Source organism: Chroicocephalus ridibundus, chromosome 8 (genome assembly GCF_963924245.1).
Source record: "Chroicocephalus ridibundus chromosome 8, bChrRid1.1, whole genome shotgun sequence".
NCBI lineage: Eukaryota > Metazoa > Chordata > Aves > Charadriiformes > Laridae > Chroicocephalus > Chroicocephalus ridibundus.
Window position 1 is genome coordinate 51004947 of NC_086291.1, and position 24000 is coordinate 51028946.

The following is a 24000-nucleotide window of genomic DNA, read 5'->3' on the forward strand; positions in this document are numbered from 1 at the left end:
AGCAGCTGGTGGTGGTGAGGGATGTGAGATGGCCGCGCTCCCCACCAACTGCTGCCAGTCTGTGCTGGCAGGTACCTCTCCTAAATGCTCTGCTCAGCATCTTAGGAGACCTCTGCGAAATGTCAGCCCCTGTTATGGATCTTTGCTAGGAATTGCATGCATGGCCCCTTGGAAGAGGGGAGGGTGGAGGATGGAGAGAACATGGGATGCCTGTGGGTCCCCTGATGGACAGTTGCTGCTCTCTGCTGTGGGGTTCCCTGTGGTGCTGGGGGGCTCAGGCAGGGTCCCTAAGTCCCTGGAAGGTCCTCATGGCTGGTGCAGCTGGCGGGGCCCTTGCACCATGTCTCCACTGTAGGAAGGGGTTGCGTGCTGTCGTTACTGCTGTCAGCTCTTGGGAAGAGCCTCTGGACGCACCCAGCCTTTGGCTGCATTAACTCCCAGGTGGATGGGGATGAACAGAGACACTGGGAAAGGGCAGCACCTGTAGCTGAAGGGGATTGCATCTTCCTTTGTGCGTTTTAATGGAAGAAAAAATACCTATGTGAGGCATTGAGACCACCCCCAGCTTTTGGGGGCAAGCTGCAAAGGAGATCAATGAGGGAGCTCTCCTGTTCAGCTCTGCCCAATTTTAACTGTCTTGAAGCAAGGGTGTTAATGCATGCCAGGTGCATGGTGGCACAAGGCAGCCATCTCTGTACCCAACCACTCTTGTGCCCCTCCTGAATCTCTCGTGTGTGTGCATTAACTGGGAAGGGTGATCAGAGATTTGTCCCTGCACACGCTTAAGCACCACGTTAGGGCCAGGTTGTCTGAAGAGGAGCTTAAGAGGCTTTTCCTGCTAGTCCATCACCTCTGTGGCAACCTTGGAATGTGCCAGGACTCTGAGGAGCTAGGTACTAGGGATGGACACCCTTTCGACATGCCCTGGGAGAAACGTTCACCTGGGAAGGGCTCTGGTGCTGCCTCAGGAGAGTGTTGCCGGCCACAGCCAGGACTGTCACGGTCATACAGGCAGCCGCAGCAGGAAGAAACTCCCTGGAAGAATTTTAAGGAATTTATCTGGCAGTTTTTTAAAGGTAATTGTAACACGAAGGTTGAGCTGGAACATTTCTGCCTCGCTGGGCCGTTTCCACCGAGGAGCTGGCAGCAGGCGAGCTGCTGAGTGAGGAGTCGGCGTTGCCATATGGAGCTCTGCTCTGGCTGCTTGTTAAAGAAAAAAAATCATACGGGGCCAGGACTTGGCAGCCCTTCTCCACAGAGACCACTTGTGTGAATAAATGTTACTCATCGGCGTTACTCAGTGCTACAGGATCTGGCCCGCATTCATAGAGAAGAACTGCATTTTGGCCTGGGTTCAGCAAAGCACTCACATATGTGCTCGGTGCAAAGCACACGAGTGGCCCCGGTGACTCCCCGGGAGAAATTTTGCGCTTAAACACAGCCTTTGCTGGATCCGCACTTTCATTTGACTTGACTTCTGTGCCTTAAATCTCCCTTGGTTTTCCTGGTTGAGGCAGCCTCCGTGTCAGCGAAGCCTGTGCTCCTTCCGCGTCTCCATCGAGTTTGTCTGAGACAGGAGCTTTATATTTTATAAGGGGAGCTGGGGATTTGCTGAAGAAGGTTGCAATGGGGAGGCTGAAGCAGGCTGGCAGTGCTACATCTTATTTCTATTGTTAAGAGCAGGGAAAGGGGAGGAAGAAATTCACTGAAACTGGAACACTGGGCATTTAAGAATGATAAAGGAAAAAAACCAAACAGCCAAAACTATTCTTGTGTCTTATGTGTAAATAAGAGTGGGAGCTTGTAGCCACAAGCTCCTCCAGAATCTGAGTGCAGAAGATGAGATGAACAAAGCGTGATGCACAGGTAATGAAGTCAGCTCCGTTGCTATTAGATGGGAGATGCTTTGGAAGGGAATCGGATTTGAAGGCTGGAAGTCACAAACCCATCACTTGCATCCCAGCCCGGTTCTCCACAGGCTCCCTGCTGCCTCTTTGAAACCATGGATTTATCCATGAAACACAAGATCCTGAGTTAGACGGGCTTTCATCTGTGTGGCGATGGCTGCTCCTCTGTTTCTGCACTCATCTTTAATCTAACTCAACCGACTGCAGCGGAGTTACATCAGGGACACATTTGGCCTCCAGTATTTACACACGCAAGTGCCAATTTCCCCTTTCGTTTCATAAACGGGTAGTTAAGTACATTAGCAAGCCACGTGAATCGGGACAGCGATCATACAGGCGAGCTCCAGAAAGGAAATACTAATGTATAGCAAGACAAGAACAAATTCAAAAGAATAGAAGAAACTCTTGTTAGATACGAAGCGCATTGCCAAGCCAGTGAATCTGGATGTAGTTAGAGAGGTGTACAGTACACAGAAGAAGTCTGTAATATTTTATTCCAGGGATATATATTTCCGGGACAAGTTGTTAGATTGACCTCTAGCGTTCATTTTCTTAACGAAAAGTTTCTTGATAAAGTCCTGTTTTGATCAGGTCTCATACCTTTGCACTTTGGACGGGCTTTGGGGGGAGGTTTTGTTTTTCTAATGGATAAAAACTTAAAATACCAGTGTCAGTCTGCAGGAATTTTCTAACGAGCTGGCTGACAGGCAGCCAGGCATACCGTGGAAATGTTGACACATGATTACCTAGGAAGGGGCTGGATGCGGTCCTGGCTCTCAGAGGCAATGGGAGGTTTGCCATCGCCGGGCCGGGGCCAAGCGCTCAGCCAGGAGATCAAAGGTATATTTTTGCTGGAAAGTTTAGCTTGGATGGGTTGTTTGGATTTCACTGGTGCTCTGTTCACTGAATTCTGTGGTGGGGGAAAATATTGTATTTACTCTAAGATCCCAGTTTTCTCTTACAGCCATCCCCATCTGTCTCTGAGAATTATGTCCCAAGTTTTCTTCCTTATGAACTGCTCATGCAATTTTGGACTTGGTTGGAAACTGGAGCAACTGAAGGTTGGAAGGGTTTTCCCCCAGTCTTGTTGCTGGAAGACGCTCATCCCATGTGTCTTAATTGGTATTGTTCAGTGTCGTGAGTCTCAAACTGAAATCCAGATATAATTTATTTGGTTTTGGTTTCATTGATTTGAATAGCTGAAAATGTTTGAATGGCAGCCAACCAATGCTAAATATCTTCTTTTTTTCTCCCAAAGCATTCTTCCCAGTGTCAGGGAGCTGTCACTAAAACTATTTTTAATTGCTGTATTTTTTAATCCATGATGTTTTGTTGGAAAATAGTCATCATTTGTTTGCTCATAGAGGGAGGAGGAAATTCTGGTCTCGGGGAAAGTGATGAAAATCCAAGTAATTTCACTGACCTCACTTAGATTATTCTGGAATTATGTGCAGGAGAAGTTATCCTCTATAGTCTAAATGCTCTCATGCTGCTCGTAGGCTCCAAAAAGAAGTACTTTCTACCTCTGTAGTTTGAAGCAAGATAAACAGCAGGCTGAGGACTTGAAAATCGTGGGCAAACAAAGCCTGATCTTCAAAAAAGCAAGGTAGAGTATCACTGTGCAGGCAAAGAGAAGTGAAGAAGAGAGACTTGTGTCAGTGTTTTCAAGCAGTGAATTCCTATATGGACTTCTTATTCTGACCTTTTGCTATTAAAAAGACAAAAGGGGTAGTTCTGGGATATATTTGCAAACTATTTGCTGAAAATATTCCACCTACCTAGTAGCTATCCAGAAGGTCTTATAGTTCAATTGTGGTGTTTATTTTTTGCTAAAATTCTGCAATGGTGACCTGACGTGAGCTGATTTCGGTGTATGGGCTGGCGCTGACGGCTTGCTTTCCTCTCCGGCTTGTGCCAGCTTGCCTGCGTTGCGTGACGTTTCTGCTCCACCCTTGCGCGAATGTCGCAGAAGGGATTAATTAGTGTTGAAATAGTTATGAATTGAGCTTGCTGATGAATGGGCATCCAGGCCCTGCCTTGGAGAGCGAGGTCGCTGCCTTCCCCCAGCACGGACCGCTGCAGAAATGCTGTGCTTGCTGCATTCGAGCCCTGCAAATGCCATTCACTCCCTGCCGGCGGGGAAGGCTGGGTCTGGTTTTAAGCAGTTTCATGTGAATTCATCAGAGAGAACAGGGAGACTTTGTTGTCTTCAGAGCAGCTGTTGTTTCAAAACACCATCCTTCCTGGACTGCTGGAAAGGGCAGCACTTGCATGTACCACATAGTTTTACACCTGAAAGAAGGGTTTTTTTTTAGTTCTCTGCCAGCAATAGGGCTTTCCTCGTCCGGAGGAGAGCTGTTGGCATCCTAACCCAAGCCCTTGTGACACGTGGTCCCATTTGCTCACCCACACATTCGGTGTCTGAGCTGCCTGCAGGCACACAAGCACTGCGCATGCCACTGCCATGTGCATGCACCAGCCCCAGGTCTTGGTGTCTTCCCTGCACCAAAGAAGGCAGAATTAGTACGGATTAGGAGGGAACCAGCCATGGTTCATGTTCGTTTTTATTTTAAAATAGAACTACTGCGCTGCAGGAGGTAGCAGTGCTGCTCAGAGCGAGGAAATCTCACTGAAACAGCATCGGGATGACTCCAGCGCTGGGGACCAGGAGGGGGAAGACAGAGGGATAAGTGAGAGGTGAACAATGACTCCCCATCGTGGTGATGGGGAGAAATTTAGATTAAATATCCCTCAACACACTGAGCACCTGTTGGCTGCATCAGCACCTGCATTACTTCTGCTAAAGATGCCCATCATTATTCCATCAGCACTCCCGATTTGCAGCCAGTTCAGGTATCAGCCAAAGCCACTGAACAGTGAATACCTTTAATAATTTGCTGCTTTTAATGCATTCAGTCAGGCCAATTACATAAAATTACAGGTCTGGCCTTTTCATTTTACAGATTCTTTTTGTCCTAAGAATGTATAAATATTCAATGACCTCACTCAGTAAATGCTGTAGGCAGCGTGAAACTCGGAGAGGAAATATTTTCATATTGCTCTAGCTTTGAAGATCCTTTTGAAGATGATTTCTGAAATGTCCCTGATAGTGCTGGACGGAGGCTGGCTTCCCCTGCATGCAAACGGTACTGATCGTCACGTAACAAATTGCTAAGTGAATTACAAAATGGCATTTGCACTCCTTGACCGTGCCAATGAGTGTAATTTAAATAAATCCATTCATGAAGGCCTAATTAGCAGGAACCGTGCAATTTGCAGCCATGTATGGGAAGTCTCTGCTAATCACAGATTGAGTCTGGCAGAGTGCTAAGTGCCACTGAAGTGCTGGAGAGCTAAAATCACTCAGACATTTCAGGGATCAAGCACTATATCAGAAAAACACTGAATTTAATATTGTTGCCCTCCCGCAGGGGCTGGTGCTAGTACTGGACAGGGGAGCAGGTCCTCGCATGGTACATGGCCCTCAGGAAACTGCTTCAGTCCTTCTTTTGTTTTTCCAGCTGTTAAAGGGAGATAATGATGCTGTTTTCTTTTAGAGACTGCTTTGAGGTCAATTGAGGAGGAAAGCTTGAGTAAAGCTGAGTAAAAGTTGAGTAACTTTTGTTTTTGCAGGCTCTCTTCAGTGTTTTTATTAAAAATTCCTAACTTGGAGAATCAGCTGACATTGTAAATTATCGGGAGACATTTAGTTTAGTCATTGGTTTACTATAAGCACCAATAAAAATGTTATTTGTTTATAGTAACCTACAGGAGTCCAAGCTGTTGACTGTCCCCCATTGTGCCATACAAATGCCAGAAGTCACAGCATCACTCTGAGACAGGTACGTCAATCAAATGAATTCTCATCTTAGTAACTGCAAGTTAGAAATTCCGCATCTAATGATATCTTCCAGGGAAATAACTCAGGTCTCATCCTCTGCCTTTCTGCCTGTGGCCAGATCGGTGCATCTCTTCATGCCGGTCCTGATAACATCTCCCTAGCAGGAGCTATCATGGGAAAGTAAAAAGCAGCTTTTTTTCAAAATGTAGATGCATTGAAAAGGTGAGTGGGACTAAACCACAAAGCAAAACCACCTGATCATTAGACGTCTGCTGAGGCTATGGGGACGCTGAGGAGCAGTGCACAACAGCATCCTTGTTCTGGTGGCTTTGAAATGAAACAAAGCTTGTGGCCCTGGGCTGGGGATGCTGCCAGTGTCGTGTTTCACCTGTCCTTTGTGCCGGTGGGAGAAAAGCAAGCTCAACCTGGACAAAACTTAATGAAAGTGGTGACTGTGCTGGGCAGCAGCGCAGGATCCCACTTGGTTAAGCGAGGCTCCATTTAAACAGGTGCTTATGTCCCACCAAAACCTTGCTGAGATACTAGATGAGCTCAACACCTGCAAGTCCATGGTCTGCGATCCTACTTTTATCACCATCTGCAGTGTTGGAGACCCCACAGATCTCATTTCATTTTTTTTTTCCTGGTTTACCTTGCAGACACGGTGGTAAAAATGAGACCTGTACCTTTGCCATCATTTTCCAGCCAGCATGTAAGTTCTCCTTCCCATTCAATTAGGATCCCATCACCACATTTGTTACCTTCTGCTTGCTTATTAGTTTGAGATAATCAAAACAACAGAACTAATAAAAAGAATTACCTCATTCTGTTTACTGGAGACTTCAAACCTATGGAACAAAGTTAAATCCATGTATCATACCGTATAAAAGGTGACCTAAAAAAAAAAACCCACGCAGGCTGTCAGTTCTCTGGCACGCCGTTTGTCATCAGCACGGTGTAATTATCATGGACTTTAGTGACACAATAAATATGAGAGCACAGGTGGTATCCATTTTCAGCTGTTTAATTGAAGAAATGAAAGATCCTGTAATACGGAGTCAACACAGAGAATTTGTCAGGCTACACTAAAAACTTCAATAGCCATGACCTTGAGGTCATAAAATTACTCACCAAGAGTAAAATTTTTTATGATACAGAAGTGAAGAGTATCGATTTTATAAAAAATAATTTTATATGCAATATAAATGGACAAAATGGCTCACTCCAGTCTTCTGCAGGGCCTAAAAACCCAGGATTTCTGTGTGCAAATCAATACAAATAATATCTTAAACCATAAATTTTGATTCATTTATAAAATACAGGCTGCATTTTTTTTTTTTGCCTTAAAGCTATGGCAAAAAAAAAAAAAAAAGGGAGAACTTAGGGAATGTATCCTCCAAAGCTTTCTGAAATTTGCTTTGTCTTGCTGGTGTGTTGTGCATTTATAAGTGGAGCAGAATAAGCCTGACTCTAGACTCCAGGGCTGGTGCTTCATTAAGCTTTCTTAAGTTCAGGGACTTGAGACCCGCTAGTGATACTGCTGAACATATTTGGTTAGGAAAAAAATCTTCCAGGGCTTGCCGTGGAGTAGCGCTGCAAGAAAATACAGATGTTTTCTTAGATCAGCAAACAAAAGATGCAATCAGGTGGTTTAAATTAACATCCTACCCGGGGAAACCTGGTGTGTGTCGGGATGAAGCTGCTGCCCCAGAGGGAGCGACGGGGCAGCGACAGCGGGGGTCGGGGGTAGAGCCCCGCAGATCAGAGGACTCACAAAAAGTGAAACCCAAGCTCTAAACCCTCAGCTCTGGGCCTGACGCAGAGCTCGCTGACTGAAGCCGATGGCGCTGTGCTCTGAGTTGATCCTTCTGGGTTGAGCGCCTGTCCTCAGGTATGTGAAAGCCATGAAACTCTGAATTTCTGGTGATTTTTTTTTTTTTTTTTGGCAGCCCCAGGGCTGTGGCTGGTGCCCACTGCATGGAGCCCTGGCCACCCTCAGGCCCGCGCTGGCCCTTGAAGGAAGGTCACTCACAGGGAGAGGGCACGAAGCCCTTTTCCCGCCCACGGTGCTCGCCGCCATTTTGTCTCCCTGTCCTGAGCACCCCACTGGTTCCTTTCAGGGTGCTCCCGTCCTGGCCGGTCTGTGTCTCCCCTGACGCCCCTTGGCTGTGGTAAGGGCTCCTGCCTGCCCAGCCTCCAAGCTGATGTCGTCCCTGCCTGCGTGGGACGGCCACCACGTGTTGCTCGGGTTTGGATAGGGAAAGAAATAAGGATAATGATGGGCCCACGCAAGAAAAACCTCTTTGCAGTGTAGAGCCTGGCCTGGCTTTGGGGATGCTAGTTTATCTGGTGATAGACACCAGTTTGGGATGGGGTGGTGGTGCCAAAGGCTTCAATGCTTTTATTTATTGTGATTTCCATGTTGTCCTTTCTCTCAGAAGAAGGTCTGATCCTGGGCGGTGGTGAGAGAAAGTCCCCTCGGGTGTCCTCGGGAGCTCAGCCCCTGCCTCTGAGGGGTGAGTGCACGCTGCAGCTTCCCCTGTCAGGGCCTGTAGTGTTTTAAATCCTAAATCGCCTCTCTTATAATCTTCCTTTGATAAATGTGTTCCCAGCGCTGTTTTCTTCAAACTGATTCAGCTGTGGTGTGAGGTATGTCACTCAACAATATTTAACTTCTTTTGAGGCAAGAATATTAATGTGCCTTGGAGGGGTGGTCGAGGTGACTTTCCTGCATAAACAAACGTGAATTCTTCCATATAATGGGATGGGAATAGGTTTGAGGGCCCCATTGTTCAGTAGTTTTTTTGTAAGGCAAATTTGGGATATCTTTCTGTGAGAGTTTAGTTTGAAATGCTCTTTTAGAGAAATCATTTTGTTCTCAGATAACTGCTTACATCTTTAAAGTATAGACCGACTATTTCTTTTCTAGTGTGTTCAACAGATCATTATACTAATGCCCAACAAAACCACTAACAATTCTCACACAAGGTGCCAGGTATAAAGACCATGAAGGCCATTCAAGACTTTTGTTATAAAGTTTGAACTGGCATCCTCTGAAAAATGTCAGCAGTTCTCTCGTATTAAATGTCATTAAGATTTAGACAACTTGATGGTTCCTTTTACAAAAAAATTAGAATCTGACAGCTATTTGCTAAATATCAGTAATATCTCTGAGGGTACCCATGAAATAATAAGAGGCATTCAGATGGGCTAACAAAGCGTCCATGGCCCGACTTTGGCATCAATAGAGAGGACTTGAGTGCGCAGTAGCTCGCAGGAATGGGCAGTAATGCTATGTTGGCAACCTGAAAATAACTAATTTTAAAATTTTTTATTTTAATAAATTCAAAACTTTTCTACTTTGAGGAAGGAATGAACTCACATTTTAATGTAGTTTAATACTAAACACCTCAATTAAGGTGGTTTGCAACCCAATGCTTTCCTTTCCGCCTATGTAAATGGCCTTTTATATATGAACTGCCTCATTAAATTCAGTTGGACTTCCCAGACAGGAGAAGGAGGGTAAATATTTTTCAGAGGCTGGTGCTAATGGAGTCATTTAATGCAGAATAAATAAATAAATATTACAGACCTTTATCTAAGAAGCACAGGTAGAGTAGTAAAATTCATAACTTACCTCACCAAATACAAACAAGAAAGAATTGTCTACTTCAGGTGGCTTGAAATGCTTTTTATTAAAAAGAGATACTATTTAGGTCAAAACACTTGTGTTAAAAAATAACTTGTTATTGTCACTATGAATAGTTATAAGTGATTTGTTCAGATTTAAAAAAAAAAATCTAAATTAGTTTTCTCAAGTTACAGATAAAGAATGGCTTATTCTAGTTCAACACGGGACTTTGTTGCACTTTCAGATCTGCATCCAAATCTTGCTCGTCCTGTAAGTCTCATAGACATAGTACTTTTGTTCTCAAATGGAATTGTATATGACTGTATTATATTACTGCAAAATTATGTAATTGATGTGTATTTAGATACTAATAGCATTAGTATAATTGTTAGATATAAAGTACCTTACCTTCTTTGTGTATAAACCAGCAAAATGAAAATCGATGCTGCTGTTGTCCATAGTATGTGGATACCACAACTATAGATATTGACTGGACAATTCAATGCCTGAAAGCATCAGAGGCTTCTTTGTAATGTTTTAAATGGATGCTGAATTAGTAAAGACATGTACAGAGTCAGCATTATGTAGTCACAATACATCTGTAACCTACAATAGTCTTTCACTACAAGCTATGAACGTAGGGCCCGATCCTGCAGTCTTGTGTGCTCAATCCCTCTGAGCTAAATATTGAAACAAAACTCTTGTTGAATGGCATGGTGCTTTAACTGGATAAAAATCTCACAATTACAAGTCAGGTAGGATCTTTTCTGTTTCTTTAGAACAAAAAGCAGGTTTTGCTAAGAATTTTCCTCGTGGGAGTACAGGAGAGTAGGATGAACCAAAAAGTAAACTTAACAAACAGCAAAGCTTTGTAGTTGGTAGATTCATACAGATGTTTGAGTGTGATTTTTGTTGTTGTTGTTTGTTTGCTGTTGTTGTCCTGATATGAGTGAGGACCATCACCACTGGAGGATGAGTTGAACAGGGGACTGTGCTGTAAAACTCAGTGTTTTTCTCTTTTGGTTTTTAGATGGTTGAATGAAAAATAGGAAGTCTGGGGAGCACAGTTTTTCATTCTTTGGTCTCCACGATGATGTTTTAATATGGGAGGGAGAAAGCTACGTTATACCCTGTTGCACTATTTCCCACTCTTCACTGTGTAGCCCACTAGCGATAACAGGATCTTCTGAGTGTTCAGTGCTGCTGGGAGCTGGAGAACAAACCAGAGAGGCAGCATTTCCACACGGATGCACTGCGGGCTGTGATGCGGTGTTACAGTCCTATCTCCCCGTGCAGCGTAAAGTAGACAGAGTTTTCCTGTTTCCACAGCTTTTTATTTGGGAAGGGCACAGTTTAGCCCTTTTTCTCATTTATTTTAAACAAATGAAAGAGAAATCTCAGAAAAGGGATGCACTAGGAGAAGGAGTTTTATGTGTCCTCACAGTGGTATTGTATATTCTTTCCAACTTTTTATAAACTCCTGGTCTCCAGCAAAGTTAATTTAATCTGTCACTCACAGTTACTCTGATGGACCCACTCACTCAGTTAAAAGCATTTATTTTACACTAATCTTGAGTATTGCAATTAGCAACATATAGTAAAGAAAGTATTTTTATAAAAAAGTAATTCACTAGTATATCATGATAGAGTGATAAGTACGTGTTTAGGACATTAAAACAGCTGAGCACACATCATTCGAAGTATCAAAATGTCATATTTTTTTACTTTGCAGTTTATTCTTTAACATGAAATAGATCAAAGTCTAAGAAACTTGCAGTGTGTTAACGCTGCAGTCTCGTGATTTGGTTGAGCAGCCTCAAGCAATGCTCTGCCAAAAAAGGCAGTATGGCTCTCTTCCTCATTGCAGGCGTGTTCCGCTCCTCCTCTTTTGGTGAAACTAGTGTTTGTGTAGTTGCACAATAAGCTGATCAAGGAAATGGAAGTTTTCCTACCCTCTTTCTATCGCCCAAATACTTTCCAGCCAGATCACTTCCTTCTTGCAGCTTGCTGTGCAGGCTTAGCGCTGATACAAGAGAGGTGAATATATTCGCAGCAGGGACAGGGGAGGTCTCTTTTGGAAATGGCGGATTTACATCGGCTTAATTCTTGTGAAGAGTCATCCTTAATGTCAGTTCTTCTGACTGGTGGTGAGATCCAGGGTATGTTGCACTCTGATTTAATTGAAATGCTTGTTTTTCAAGAAACAAAGCCAAAAATAGAAAAATAAAATCCTGAATTACTACATGTTGTGGACAGATAGAAAATATTATCTTAGAAAAATGGGAAGAACTAGGATATTACAGTGTTTTACACATACGTCCTCTCAATGAGTTCATTTCCATCAGTGTAGGATAAGACAGTTACCTTGCTCCATCTAGTGATTCAAAGTAAACTGGGAACACGAGATCTAATTTTTGAGCATGTCAATATTGTTATGGTGAGGTCAGTCAGGTCGCATCGCTTTGTGAATGGGTGCAAAATTCAGCCTGTGTTGATTCTTAAACTGTTATGCTGCCCCTTGCTAGCTGACAGCTGGGGTTCCCCTGCTTGAGCCAGAACATCAGGCAGTACTGCAAGTAAGGGCACACATGAAGTGGAAGAGATGTGGGGCACTCCATGTTTTGAAGGACCTTTGCAATATTGCAATGTCAGTCTCTCCTTCCAGTCCTTGTTACCTTACCAACTTTCATTGCTTCTTCAATTCTTAATTTCATAACCTTCTTAAATTACCAGACCAGCACTGCAATACTCTCTTCTCACAATGAAGAGGACATTTTTTAAAAAAAAACCAAACCAAACAACTCTTCCCCCAGCTATATATCATTAATACATATATTTTTTTTATATACGTATATCTATATTTCTTCCTCTGTGTGTTTGCTCCTAGTAGTTTTGTTTGACAATCAAGAATGGGATACTTTTGCATAATAATTAAAGGTTTAGCAAAGCAGAATAAGATTAATTTTCTTTTGAATCATCAAAAAAGTTCATTGCTTAAGCTCCCGTTGTAGTCAGTTAAGGGACAGACAGCAAGAAAGAGGCACCTGTAGAAATGTATGTTGCTTTGATGAGGATAGGATAAATGGCCCTTCCTGTGGATGTACACGTATGTATCTCGGTGCTGACAGCAGGGGAAACCTTGGACGCTTAACTGTAAAGTAAATCCTGTCCAGACTTTTCATGGTGCATTTAAGGAGATCTGAGACCTGTGTAGGGAGCGTGAAACAACAATATTGCTGCCTACCTGAGGAGAGATTGCTGTATAACAGCCAAAACTGTGAATGTTTTGGGTGAACTTTTGTCCTCCCATTGTCTTTACAAACAGAAACAGATGTATTTCTTTTAATATTTTTATTAGTCACTCTTTTTCTTAAAGTAAAATTGTATGTTTATGTTTTAGTCCTTAGTTCATATGGTACTACGGAATAAATAGATTAAAATGATTACCAGTCAGAAATATGTTTATTATCATCAGTAGAGTACAAGTCCATGAAATCTAATTCATCCTGTACATCTGTGTTTAATACTTGTATTCTATAATCTCTTTATTTTTTAGAATGTAATCGGTGTGGTTATTGGGAAAACAGATGTCAGAAGCTTTCCAGACAGAAAAAGTACAGTCTCTTTTATAGCTATTTTTACTTCATTTTCTTATATAGTATAATTTACCATAGATGACTGAAATCAATATTTAAATGATAAACAGAGTTCTTAGTGTAAAATGTATAGAATAAAAATGCACAAAAAAATAGTGTGTGTTTGAGAATTGAGATAAAAGAGCAGCATTAGTTTGGCCAAACCTTATCAGTTAGAAGTTTTTTGGAAAAACTCTGTTGTGGAAGTGTTTCAGGATTATATGAACCCACTATTATATAAATACTGCTGGAATTGATTCTGGTCCCTTCATATTCACTCTCTCTTAAAACAGAAATGTTAGGGAGATGTCTTGAGGCGTGAAACAAGTAATTTCTGGTCTGCGTAGTACCAAACTTCATCTTATCATACACTCCTAAAGAAAAAATGGAAATAATACATTGTTAATACAGCATTAGTTGGAAATTGAAATAACATATCTACAGCTGGGGTTTGTAGAGACGCTGTTAGGAAGCATCTCCAGTCCTAGAGAGCCATTCCACCTCTGTGTGAAGTGCTCAGCTATTCCGTTGGCATTGTCACCATGCCGAGCTGCTCTGGTGGTGAATTTTTAGAAGGAAGTCACCATCGTCACCAGAAACAATTCTACATAGTCTGAAAATGTGGTGCTCATACTTATGCCTCCATGGAACTACAGTCAGATTATGCTTACTATATGCAGATCACTAGACAGTTTTCATTGATAATTTGAAAATAACGTATTGCATAATGTTGTATGATCCATGGAAAGCTTTGTTAATTAGCTGTAAGAGAAAAGCGGTGCAGCATTTCCAAGACTGATACCCTCTTGACTATGAACCATGGAGCTGGAAATGCTTTGTTTTATTCAGTTATACCCCTTGGTACTCTCTGGGCAGTGACACTGCCTGTGATCTGCAGCCTTGTATGTCATCGTGGTGGTCTCATATACGGGCACAGCCATCTAAGACAGCCTACCTACTACAAAATTTGGGCTAGAATGTACACTCATTCATAGCATTGCTTCGTGCATTGGCCCTATTTATGTTTGTCCATGCCTTGAATGTAGCATCGTACGCTTCTTTTACTACTCTTGCATTAGAGCTGTAAATTTATATGGTGCTGCCTAAAGTTAAGTGATACATAGATAGGGTGGTATAGGTACAACTACCGCGTGGGTTGTAGCCACCCCCATTCATGAACACCAGCGTATTTACTGAACAGTCTGCTGACCTCTAGTGGTGCTCACCAGATTGCTGATAGTAAATTCATGACAGAAATCCAGGAAAGCCTCAAAATTACAGTTTTTACACACATATTCTAGATTGAAATCAAGCTGTGCTAATGAATTGTAATAGTGCTGTTTATTTTTGCAGACATTGGGTCTGAAAGATACACCTTCAGTTTTACTGTTCGTGATTCACCAACTTATTTTATAAATGTAAATTCTTGGGGCAGAGAAGAATATATTAGATCACTTTCAGAAAGCTTTAGAGTTGGTGACTGTGGTAAGCCGGAGTTTATTCTTAACATGTCGCTGTTTGAATGTGTTTTTTTTCCAGTAAATCAGAGTTATGTGTTTGTGGTTTTGCTATATTTTTCTCTGAGGACTCAGAAAACAGTCTAATTGGAAACATCATTCAGTTATGTTAAATATAAAGAGGAAAGGAATAAGATTTAAATTCAAAACCAGTAAATACGTCAACAAAAAGGTCAGATAAAAATCCACTGAATGCAACCACCCAGAACTTACTTATAGTTAATCAATCTAAATTCTTACGTTATATTCAGTTCTTATAAATAACAAAAAATAAACTCTGTAAAGTAGTTTGGTGTTTTTCTTTGCCTTCATTTAGCTATAGATATGACTGTTCATCAAAACACAACAAAAATCTTGTATTTATTTATAGTATGTGCTTTTATCTTGTTAAGTTTATAGAAAGACTTTGCTGCTCACGGTTGCTAGATCAGGGTGTTTGGATAAAGCTTATGACTATGAAAATTATACACACAAGAACTCAGTGTCATTTTGTTTCCATTCAATGTCTTGAGGACTCCTGTGGGACTTTGGCTGTAATAGGAGCTGTTGGACAGATATGTTTTTCAGTATGAAAACATTTAGCAGTAGTTACTGCACGTATCTTCTCCTTTCCATATCAACCTTGAAAGCAACCATTTTTAAAACCACTTCTCCTTATATGTATCTATATTCAGTTTTCTAACATTACTTATCAATGTTTTATTTTAGTGATTATTGAAAATCCTTTAGTTCAGTCAAAGGAAGCGGAAAGGGAAGAGAAATTCAACCCTGTAACTCCTAGGTAAATTTAAACTGGTAGTTCTTTCCAGGAAGATCAAAGTTGACACTTGCTTTAGTTGCCAGCTGATTGCAGCAGCATGCAATTGGTAGAAGTATTTGGGGTTAGTCATCTTATGTAGCATATCTTCCTTTCTGTGTTCAACCATGTATGGTCAAATAATCTCAAAAGAGAATATATTAGTCAGAAAATGGTCTTTGGAGTTTTGTTGTAAAGTAATAATGCTCTTTGTAATTAAACAGAGTCAATTTCATTATTTGAGTAAAGTCTACTAAAATTATTGAAAATTGATTTGATTTTGCTAAAGTATTTTATCAGACATGACTCTTTTATGGAAGGTGTATTCTTATCAAAATCCATTCACATGACATGTTTATCTAGCAGGTATTTTAATACGCTGTAATGCTATCTGTTACTCATTTGGTAAAGCACTGTAATTTGTTTCGTGTCATGCAATGTATATACATTGTCTTTCGGTGTATTCTCTCAAATTGTTTTCTAAAATGAACAATTTGAACTGGTATATGAAACTAACACTGCAAGTCTTAATTTAGATATGTTTTAACTTATCTTAGATATCTAAGGTGCAGATGTTAGGTAAAGATAGACTAATACACCTGTTCTTTAATTAGTGTTTCTTTCTTAATTGAATCCTGCAGCAGAGCCTCAGGCATTGGATTTTATAAAAATAAACAATTTACTTGAAAGGTTCAGTGCCAGGGTCAGCCAGGAATCCCTGGGGAATGATACCCTTGTGATCTCTACACCCGCCCCTCACACGCTCTTCATGCGTCTTTTAGTCTAATGGTGATTTTTGGTCTGGGGTCTTCTCACACCTTCTTGGATTCTTCTTCTGTGTCCAGGCAGGCCGGCCAGTGACTGCTCTTATCTTGATGATTTGCAGTCTCTGCTGAGGGTTGTCCCCTCTTTATCTTCTAGTTTATACTTCTTGTGCACTCGCTGGCAGAACGTGGGGAACTGAAAGTCCCAGACTTAGGGAAAACACTACCAAAACTTCAGTGTGTTATCAACATTTTCCTCATACTAAACCACTAAACGCAGCACTGTACCAGCTTCTAGGAAAATTACTCAGAAAATTAACTGTATTGCAGCCTAAAGGCTTCAGCAAATCTAGCTACTCATGCCAAGTAAAGCTAGGTAAACAGCATAAATCACATCATATTATAACCGTAAGTAATTTATTCTAATTAAAACATACTTATTTAAACTAAACCACTATTATCTCTCAACAATATCAGTCATAAGAATATTGCATATGTGCACATTAAATTGGCAAATTAGCAGTTCTGTGTTCTTGCTTACTGATCATCTCTAACCTTTGTAGCAAATATATAGCTGTAGTAGTTAGTTGCACTATGTACTTCCTGGCTAAATGGAAAGAAGTAAAAGAACAAAAGTCAAGTAGAAACTTCACCGGGGAAGAGAGATCCTCTATATCTATAGATTTCATAAACATTTGTAAAACATATTTATCCAGAATATATTAAATATCTTATTTCCACTGGCTAATAGTGCATTATAAATATTACTTAGGTCATTGGGCTATTACTTTTGAAAGCACCTTACGAAGTCCAGTCTGACTGTAGTAGTGTCTTATGTCATGACGCCAAATCCTAGTTACCTGGATTACACACATTTCAGAACTTATTTTATTTTTAGTGGTTGATAAGGGCTGAAAGACTTACAAATATGTATTGCATGTTGCTAGCATTTCAATTCTAAATAACTATAAAGTACATGATAAGTCTTCCATAAGAGTAAAGTATATAATTTTTTAAAAATAATTTTAGAACAAATTAATTCAAACGTTTCCGTATCTTTAGAGAAAACAATAGAGGAATAAATCAGCAGTTATATTCTTATGTGAATTGAATTAACATATTATACTGTTAATATATTGGTGAGTGAAATGTTGATCGATGTGACTTGTTTTGTGCACATTATCTAGTTCCTACAAATTACTGCTCAGTGAAAATCATTCCGTCGTTAAAACTTCTTCATGTTATGAAATGGACACCAAACTACTTTCTCTGTTGCACCTGCCTGTCAAGGACCCTCAGGATTATTATTCACTGGGTGATATCATTGCAAATGGACAAAGCCTCGATGGAAGAGTTCTTAATGTGCTTGCAGCTGTAATGTCAGTAAGTTAAGAAGCCACAACAGAGTAGTGCTTGTCTACTGTACCATTGGGTAACTTGACTTAAGTGTGAACATGGATTTTGGGACTCACAGTGGACAGGAATCACTGGTTTTGTTTGCTTAGGTTGGCAGTCACTTCAGCTGAGTTACAGTAACCATACGAGCTACTGAAGATTTTCATCAACATGAGGGGAGAAATTAAGGGAATAGAAATGTCCTACATCAGTTGTCTTTCTGAAATCGTGGATGTGCAAGCAGTAGATAACTTGAAAATACGTAAACTGCAGATTTTTGTTAAATAAAGTATGTCCCTTTGTCTTGAAGTAAAATTACTGTTGTTAAACTTTTACTGGTGTACCTGGTTTTGGTTTTGTTGTGTTTTGGTTTGGTTTTTTGGTTGTTTTTTTTTTTTACTGTTCTACAGGGTGTTTTCCACCCTTTTTTTAACTCTTCTATTTTCTAGATTATCACTTTTATACTCCTAGTAGAAGAAAAGTGACTGCTTGTCTTTCTTCTTAAAGGTTGGGGAACCAAAGTATTTTATGACTTCAGACAAAAGAAAAGGTCAGAGGTGTGAAGTAAAGCTGTATGATGAAACGGAGATGTCTTTTCCGATAGTATGGTAAAATGTTTTTTTATTCACTAAAATACACAAATTAATGCAAGAGTAGGTAAAGAAATTAACCATAATACATACAGTTACAACACTGTCTTTTAATTTGAATGTATTGTTATTTGAGTGGCAACTGTCATGAGGCAGCAACGTACACAGACCAGAAACTTAAAAAAGAGAATCATTAGAGTGACCTTGTACATATTGTCTAGTTTTATGACTTACTGACAGACTGCTAGCTCATGAATGGTAAAATGCAGCTCAGTTCCAAATGGTTCCATTTTTTAATCTGGAAATTTGAATTAATTCAGGAAATAGCATTTAAAAACAGCTCCAAAGGCAGTACGTTTCTTCCACAAACTAGAGGGGGGGGAAGAGGAGCATGCTTTAATTTTAAAGCCAAGCAGAATTAATAAGTGGAATGGAAATAGGTTGAAATGGTTTTTAAATGTTTAAAATAGCACAGAAACATTTTGATACTATTTTGGGCATATTTTCAAACTGTATCCTATTAACAGACATGATTACGTCCATACCATTTATGCATCTAAACAGTGATTTGTTTATACGCTTCCATATTGCCCATAGTTTGTTCAATAAACTTGTGGCTTATCTACATGCAAGGGTATGTGGGTATTAATTTGCGCTGGGTTTGCTGTCTGTTGGTTGAAATGACCTTTTTTCCCTAGATAGGAGTAGCAAGATAGCATTGCACTCTGTGTCTGAGCTAGAAACTGTATTATCATTCAGTGTAATGTTTAACATAGTTAATGTATACACACGAACATTAATAAACATCTATGGTGTGAAGTTTTCTATCCCTTGAGCTGCCACTGATGTTAAGTTGCAGCAGCAGCTCTGATACTCTTGTTTCAGTGCTGGTATGTAGTGAAACGTACAGAGCTGTATACTTCAGGAGTCCACAGAAGCAGAGACGAGTTGATGTTACTCTGGTTACCCTAAACACTGCGTTTTGCGCTTTCGTGGAGCCGTAGGTAGAGGCAAAGATTCAGGAAATCCTTGAGCAACAGCATTGTAGTGAAGATGTTTCAGAGGCCATCAGTGAAGAGGCGTCTGAACAATGCTAGATGAAAAGTAAATATCTTAAATTTTTTTCCAAGGACTAAGAAAAAAAACCCACCAGAACGAAACTGTGCTTTGGCAGTATTCTTGCCATCCAAACTTACGAGGAACTGAATGAGATTTTTATCAAGGGTTCTAACCATCAAATTATAATTTTTGAGGGATACCACTGACCTCACTCTAGTCTGATCATCCACAGTTACAAGGATTCCAGTGTTGGAAAGCTGGCTGAACATCCGACCTAGTGATGCGAGCAATCAACTTGTTCCCACAGAAAAGGCTCAGCTGATAAGCAAATCACAGTTAAAATAACTGCCTTAGTTAGAAATTGCTTTTGTCAAAGCTTTGAAATACACACAGTATTTTTCCAGGTATACTCTGCATTTAATAATTTTGAACAATCTAATAGCCCTTTACTTAACCCTGTTTGGCATGGGATAAAATGGGGCCTGTATTAGACCGTACCTAAAGCATCCTGGCTGGCTGCAAACTAGATGCCTGTGGATATATGTGGCACTTTCTTTGCATGCAACAAAGGAGTTGTGTCCCCTTTGACCAATTTAATTATATTATTCAGTAGTTTAATACTAAACAGTTTGAGTGCTGTTTCAAAAATGTTTTGATACATTAACTTTTTTTTAATTTAGTTGGGATAATGAATCTATCCAGCTTGCACAGACTTGGATCCCACGAGAAACAGGTATAATACTCTATTTTTTTAATGTTTTTACTGTAGTTCTTAACATTATACTTACTCTACAGTAAGAGGTGGTTTTTTTTCTTACAGTTATATTTGCATCAGATGTGAGAATAAATTTTGACAAATTTAGGAACTGCATGACTGCAACTGTGATATCAAAAACCATCATTACAACTAATCCAGGTAAGAGCTGTTGAAGTATTGCTTTGGTATTAGCAATCATTATAGGCTAGAATGCATGAATGAATCTATTGGAGGGCTGATTTATTCTGCCTGCTTGCCTCAGAAAGCTCCTTGCTTCTACCCTTTTTTTTTTTTTTTTTTTTTTTTTTTTAATTTTATCTGAGCGGCCTTCATATATTCCATGTGCGACTAACAGGTAAAGTGAAAAAGAGAAAAACATCTCTTGGTTAATTCCAAGAGACAACGTGTTGGTGCTGCCAGAACAAAAAGTTGTAAAATATAATTATGCTGTTATTTTTATATGCTACGTATATTAATAACTTTTAAAAATATGTTTTCAAGAAACAGCAGAAGCAAATGTTCTCTTCAGCTTCATGAAAGAGAGTGCACAGTTAGGGGCTTTGCATGATAAAATGGAGGAGCAGTCGAAAGAATCCATTAACTGTAAGCATGGATCCAAACACTTTGATTTTATGTAACTATATACTGTAGTTTCATAGTGCAGCTGAAATATCAAGTTCTGGCTCCGTGTGTTCATAGAAACAAAACTAAGGTATAGCCATCTGGCTGAGTACTTGAAGTTTGGACTGTTGTTGCTGGGGCTACCCCTTATATTATCACTTATGTATCTTCAGGGTTAGTGACTATGCCAACTTGCGGCCTGTCTGGCATGTCCTTTCTGTCTTGAATAAGCATGAGAAATGCAGAGGGAAAGTTTTTGTCAAAAACTCATTTTAGGAGATACAAAAGTTAAAAATTAGATATCTTCCTGATTTGAGTCCCCTTTTGTTTTATTTTTTGCCTCCGAATATAAGCGTACTTCTAAGGGAAGGTGAGAGGGGCTTTTCTGGTGCTTTAGATCAAATCCTCTCCTTTTTATTACCTTAAGATCCATTTTGGTTTTCCTCTTCTGCATTGTTTCTTTCTCAGATGCACTTAACATGTCTTTTAAACTTTTAGTGGAGACTATAGTTGATGTTTATAGTGTGCAACAGCTGAAAGAAAAAGCTTTACAGAGCGATGGGAAACTTCAACCAGTCTATGGCATTATTTATGGCTACATTTCTACACTGGACATTGATGATAATGCATCTAAAGTTATTCGCAACAGATGGTAAGCAACTGCCTGTTTTAAATTTGTATTAAAAAGTGCTTGTCCTTCTTCCCCTGACCCAAATTAGATAGAACAATATTTTAGTCTAGTTCCAGACAAGGAATGAAAGTCCTCTGGGGGATGCCATGTGGATTCCTGTTGTGTAGACTTCCAGAAGTAGCAAGGAAGAGGAGTTGGCTTTATGAAGGATTTGCTCTTTCTGGTCCTAGAAGAGAAAAGAAGAAAGAGGCCATTTTGTCTCAGACAGACTTAAGAGTTTAGAAGATGAAGAATTTTTTTAAGGATGAAAAGTCTCTTGGGAAATCTCAGTCTAGAAAATAGTCTCAAACAAGAAGGAATTGCATATATGCGTTAATTGTCTTCTTATGTTTCAGTTCAATATGCCGTTTTATAGTGAATGAAATGTCAAACACATGCACTTTCTGCAGTGACGTCTCTTCAAATTTAAAGTCAACTTTCACAAGCTTTGACATACTCGTTGATCTGACGGATCACACAGGCACTCTTTATTCTTGTTACCTGTCTGACTGTGTAGCTGAGGAAACATTAGGCTGCACAGTAAGTAGAAATAAATGAGGTTGTTCTTATTTGATCTGAGCTGTGAAGCTTGATGAAAATTACAAATATATGTAAATGTCCTTTGTATATGTGTGTGTACACCGGTTAAAAAAATTGCATATGGATATGAAAACACACGTACAGCTTTTTAACAAGCCAAAAGTTAGAAGTCAGTAGCTGCTAATAAGAAGAAATGTGTTGAATGTAAGAGTGACTATCCTATTCAGAATACTGCTTTATTTTAATTAATTTACACTTTTCTGAGAACATGGTTGCAATTCCTTAATTTTGATTTTCAAACGCCCTGCAATTTATTCTGCTTAATCTGACCATTTTGGTACACATATTACACGAAAAACTATGTTAAAGAGGTAAAATACAGCTTAGAAATGTATTAAAAAATGCATAAGATGCTCTTTTCATTATCATTTTGTTGTGGAGTTGTTGTTACAATTATATGCTGAAGAAGTGTTCTGTTATGCCCTGTTATTAACAGGTCCATGAGTTCCTCACTCTAACAGAAGACAAGAAAACTGCATTGAAATGGCAACTTCTTTTGGAACGAAGCAAGATTTATTTTAAAGTCAGTATTTACTGATAATTTAAAACAGTGGCTGTTTCCCATTCGACAGTACATTTAGTGATGAAAAATTCCATGTCAGTTCTGCTGAGCTTTTAAAAATAAGGATTAGTTTTTGTAAATATTCTGAATATTCCAAGTAAATAGTCTTTGCCATAATTTCAACATTAGGGGATGTCCCTGCAGGATCAGATAGATATACAGGCCTCTTTCAGGCAAACTGTGAAAGACACAAATTGCACCGAGCCAATACTGATTAAGGAGCTGATATTTCAAAAGCATGTATACATGATTTAGTCGCTGACTTCTATGGCTGTAGGTTTATAATGAATAAAGTTATAACTATCAGTTTGCAAGGCCTAGTCAACATATGCAATAGATTGTACAGTAGATGAGGTTACCCAAGTATATTTCTTAGTTACCTCTATTTTTGGAAATAATGTGATTATTTAGGTACATCTAAAATCTGCAATTCCCCTTAAAGCAATAACAATATTAGATTAACACACCTGGAAAAATTGATAAAAGATCTGCCATTACTTGCAGTGTTCTTTACTTTTTTCATTGCATGCTATATACTGGACTGGATTCCCTTTTCGTAGAACCGTGTGTTCTAGGACAACTCTAAACTGACTCCCTTTTATAAACTTGCCCTTCTTGGCAAAACTGTTCTAACTCTCCCATCTCCCCCACCCTCTGCCTCTATTTCCAGGAAAAAATGAAAGTGTTTTACTCAGTAGTGACAGGTATCTAGCATAAAATGTGTCTACTCATACATAAAATAATGTAAAATATGTATAACCAAATCTGTCAATTAAAAATGCTGTATGATATTTGAAAATTGTATATTTCAAAGTCCTATAGAGCAGTGAAAACAAAGACCGTTAATTATTTTTACAGGTTACTTTGTCACCCAGTTGGAGAACCAGACTGAAAGTGAATGTTCTTTCATGCAAACTGTCAGACCCTGCAGAGGCCAGTCAGAGCTTGTTGGGAAAAGAGACTGGAAATAAGAGATTACACTATTAATAACAGATAGGAAAAAGACTTTCTTCACTGTATCATTAGAGGTAGAATGCTGTTGTCATTGTATTTTGCTAAGTATATTCTGATGGTGAAGAATGAATACGTATTACTAATACCTGTAAGTGGGCTTCTGGGTTGATCTTTTTCGGGTGATTGTACTTTAAAAAGTACAGCTTAAGAAAAGTTAGTTCTAGTGAATTCAACCCCTTACAAGGGGAAGGGAAGCTTTCTTCGCTCAGGTTAGAATATATTTGAGAAAATCAGAAAGAACAAATAGTATAAGACAGATCTCCTGAGCTTCTGTGTTTTCAACTGCCCTGCTACTTTTGTGTTATTCAAAAAATAAAGACCCATTTGAAATACTGCCTGGGTTTGTGGTGTACGTTGGTGAATCCAAACACGGAACTTCTGGCAACTGCAGAGGCTTGATGATAGCCATGATGTTTGCAAGGCTGCTTTTCTCTAGGGCAGACTGAGTCTTATTAGAACGGAGTAATCAATTACCGGAGACCTCTCACAAACAACCAATCAAGCTAAGACTGTAAGCAGCAGAGAAGAAAGGACTCTTTTTCACCAGGATAGTTGCCGTTAGCTGAACATAAAGAACCTAGGTATGTACATTTTCCCCTTCTTCATATATTTTTTCCTATTTTAAAATCTATTTTTGTCCT

At 39.7% G+C, this 24000-nt stretch overlaps 1 protein-coding gene and 1 long non-coding RNA gene across 2 annotated transcripts; both read left to right on the plus strand.

Annotated features, from left to right (window-relative positions):
- The first annotated feature begins 2666 nt into the window (after positions 1 to 2666).
- LOC134519186 (uncharacterized) lies at positions 2667 to 6437 on the plus strand. Its single transcript, XR_010072156.1, has 3 exons — positions 2667 to 2747; positions 5669 to 5749; positions 6408 to 6437. It is a non-coding gene; the product is annotated as an uncharacterized LOC134519186 (long non-coding RNA).
- A 3128-nt stretch (positions 6438 to 9565) lies between these two features.
- On the plus strand, positions 9566 to 23667 carry MEIOB (meiosis specific with OB-fold). Its single transcript, XM_063342967.1, has 13 exons — positions 9566 to 9649; positions 12936 to 12993; positions 14368 to 14499; positions 15240 to 15312; positions 17279 to 17474; positions 17994 to 18094; positions 19816 to 19868; positions 19956 to 20051; positions 20394 to 20495; positions 21012 to 21165; positions 21540 to 21723; positions 22220 to 22306; positions 23204 to 23667. Exons 1-13 carry the CDS (start codon positions 9581 to 9583, stop codon positions 23330 to 23332), a joined length of 1434 nt encoding a protein of 477 aa, XP_063199037.1. The 5' UTR covers positions 9566 to 9580; the 3' UTR covers positions 23333 to 23667.
- The last annotated feature ends 333 nt before the right edge of the window (positions 23668 to 24000 follow it).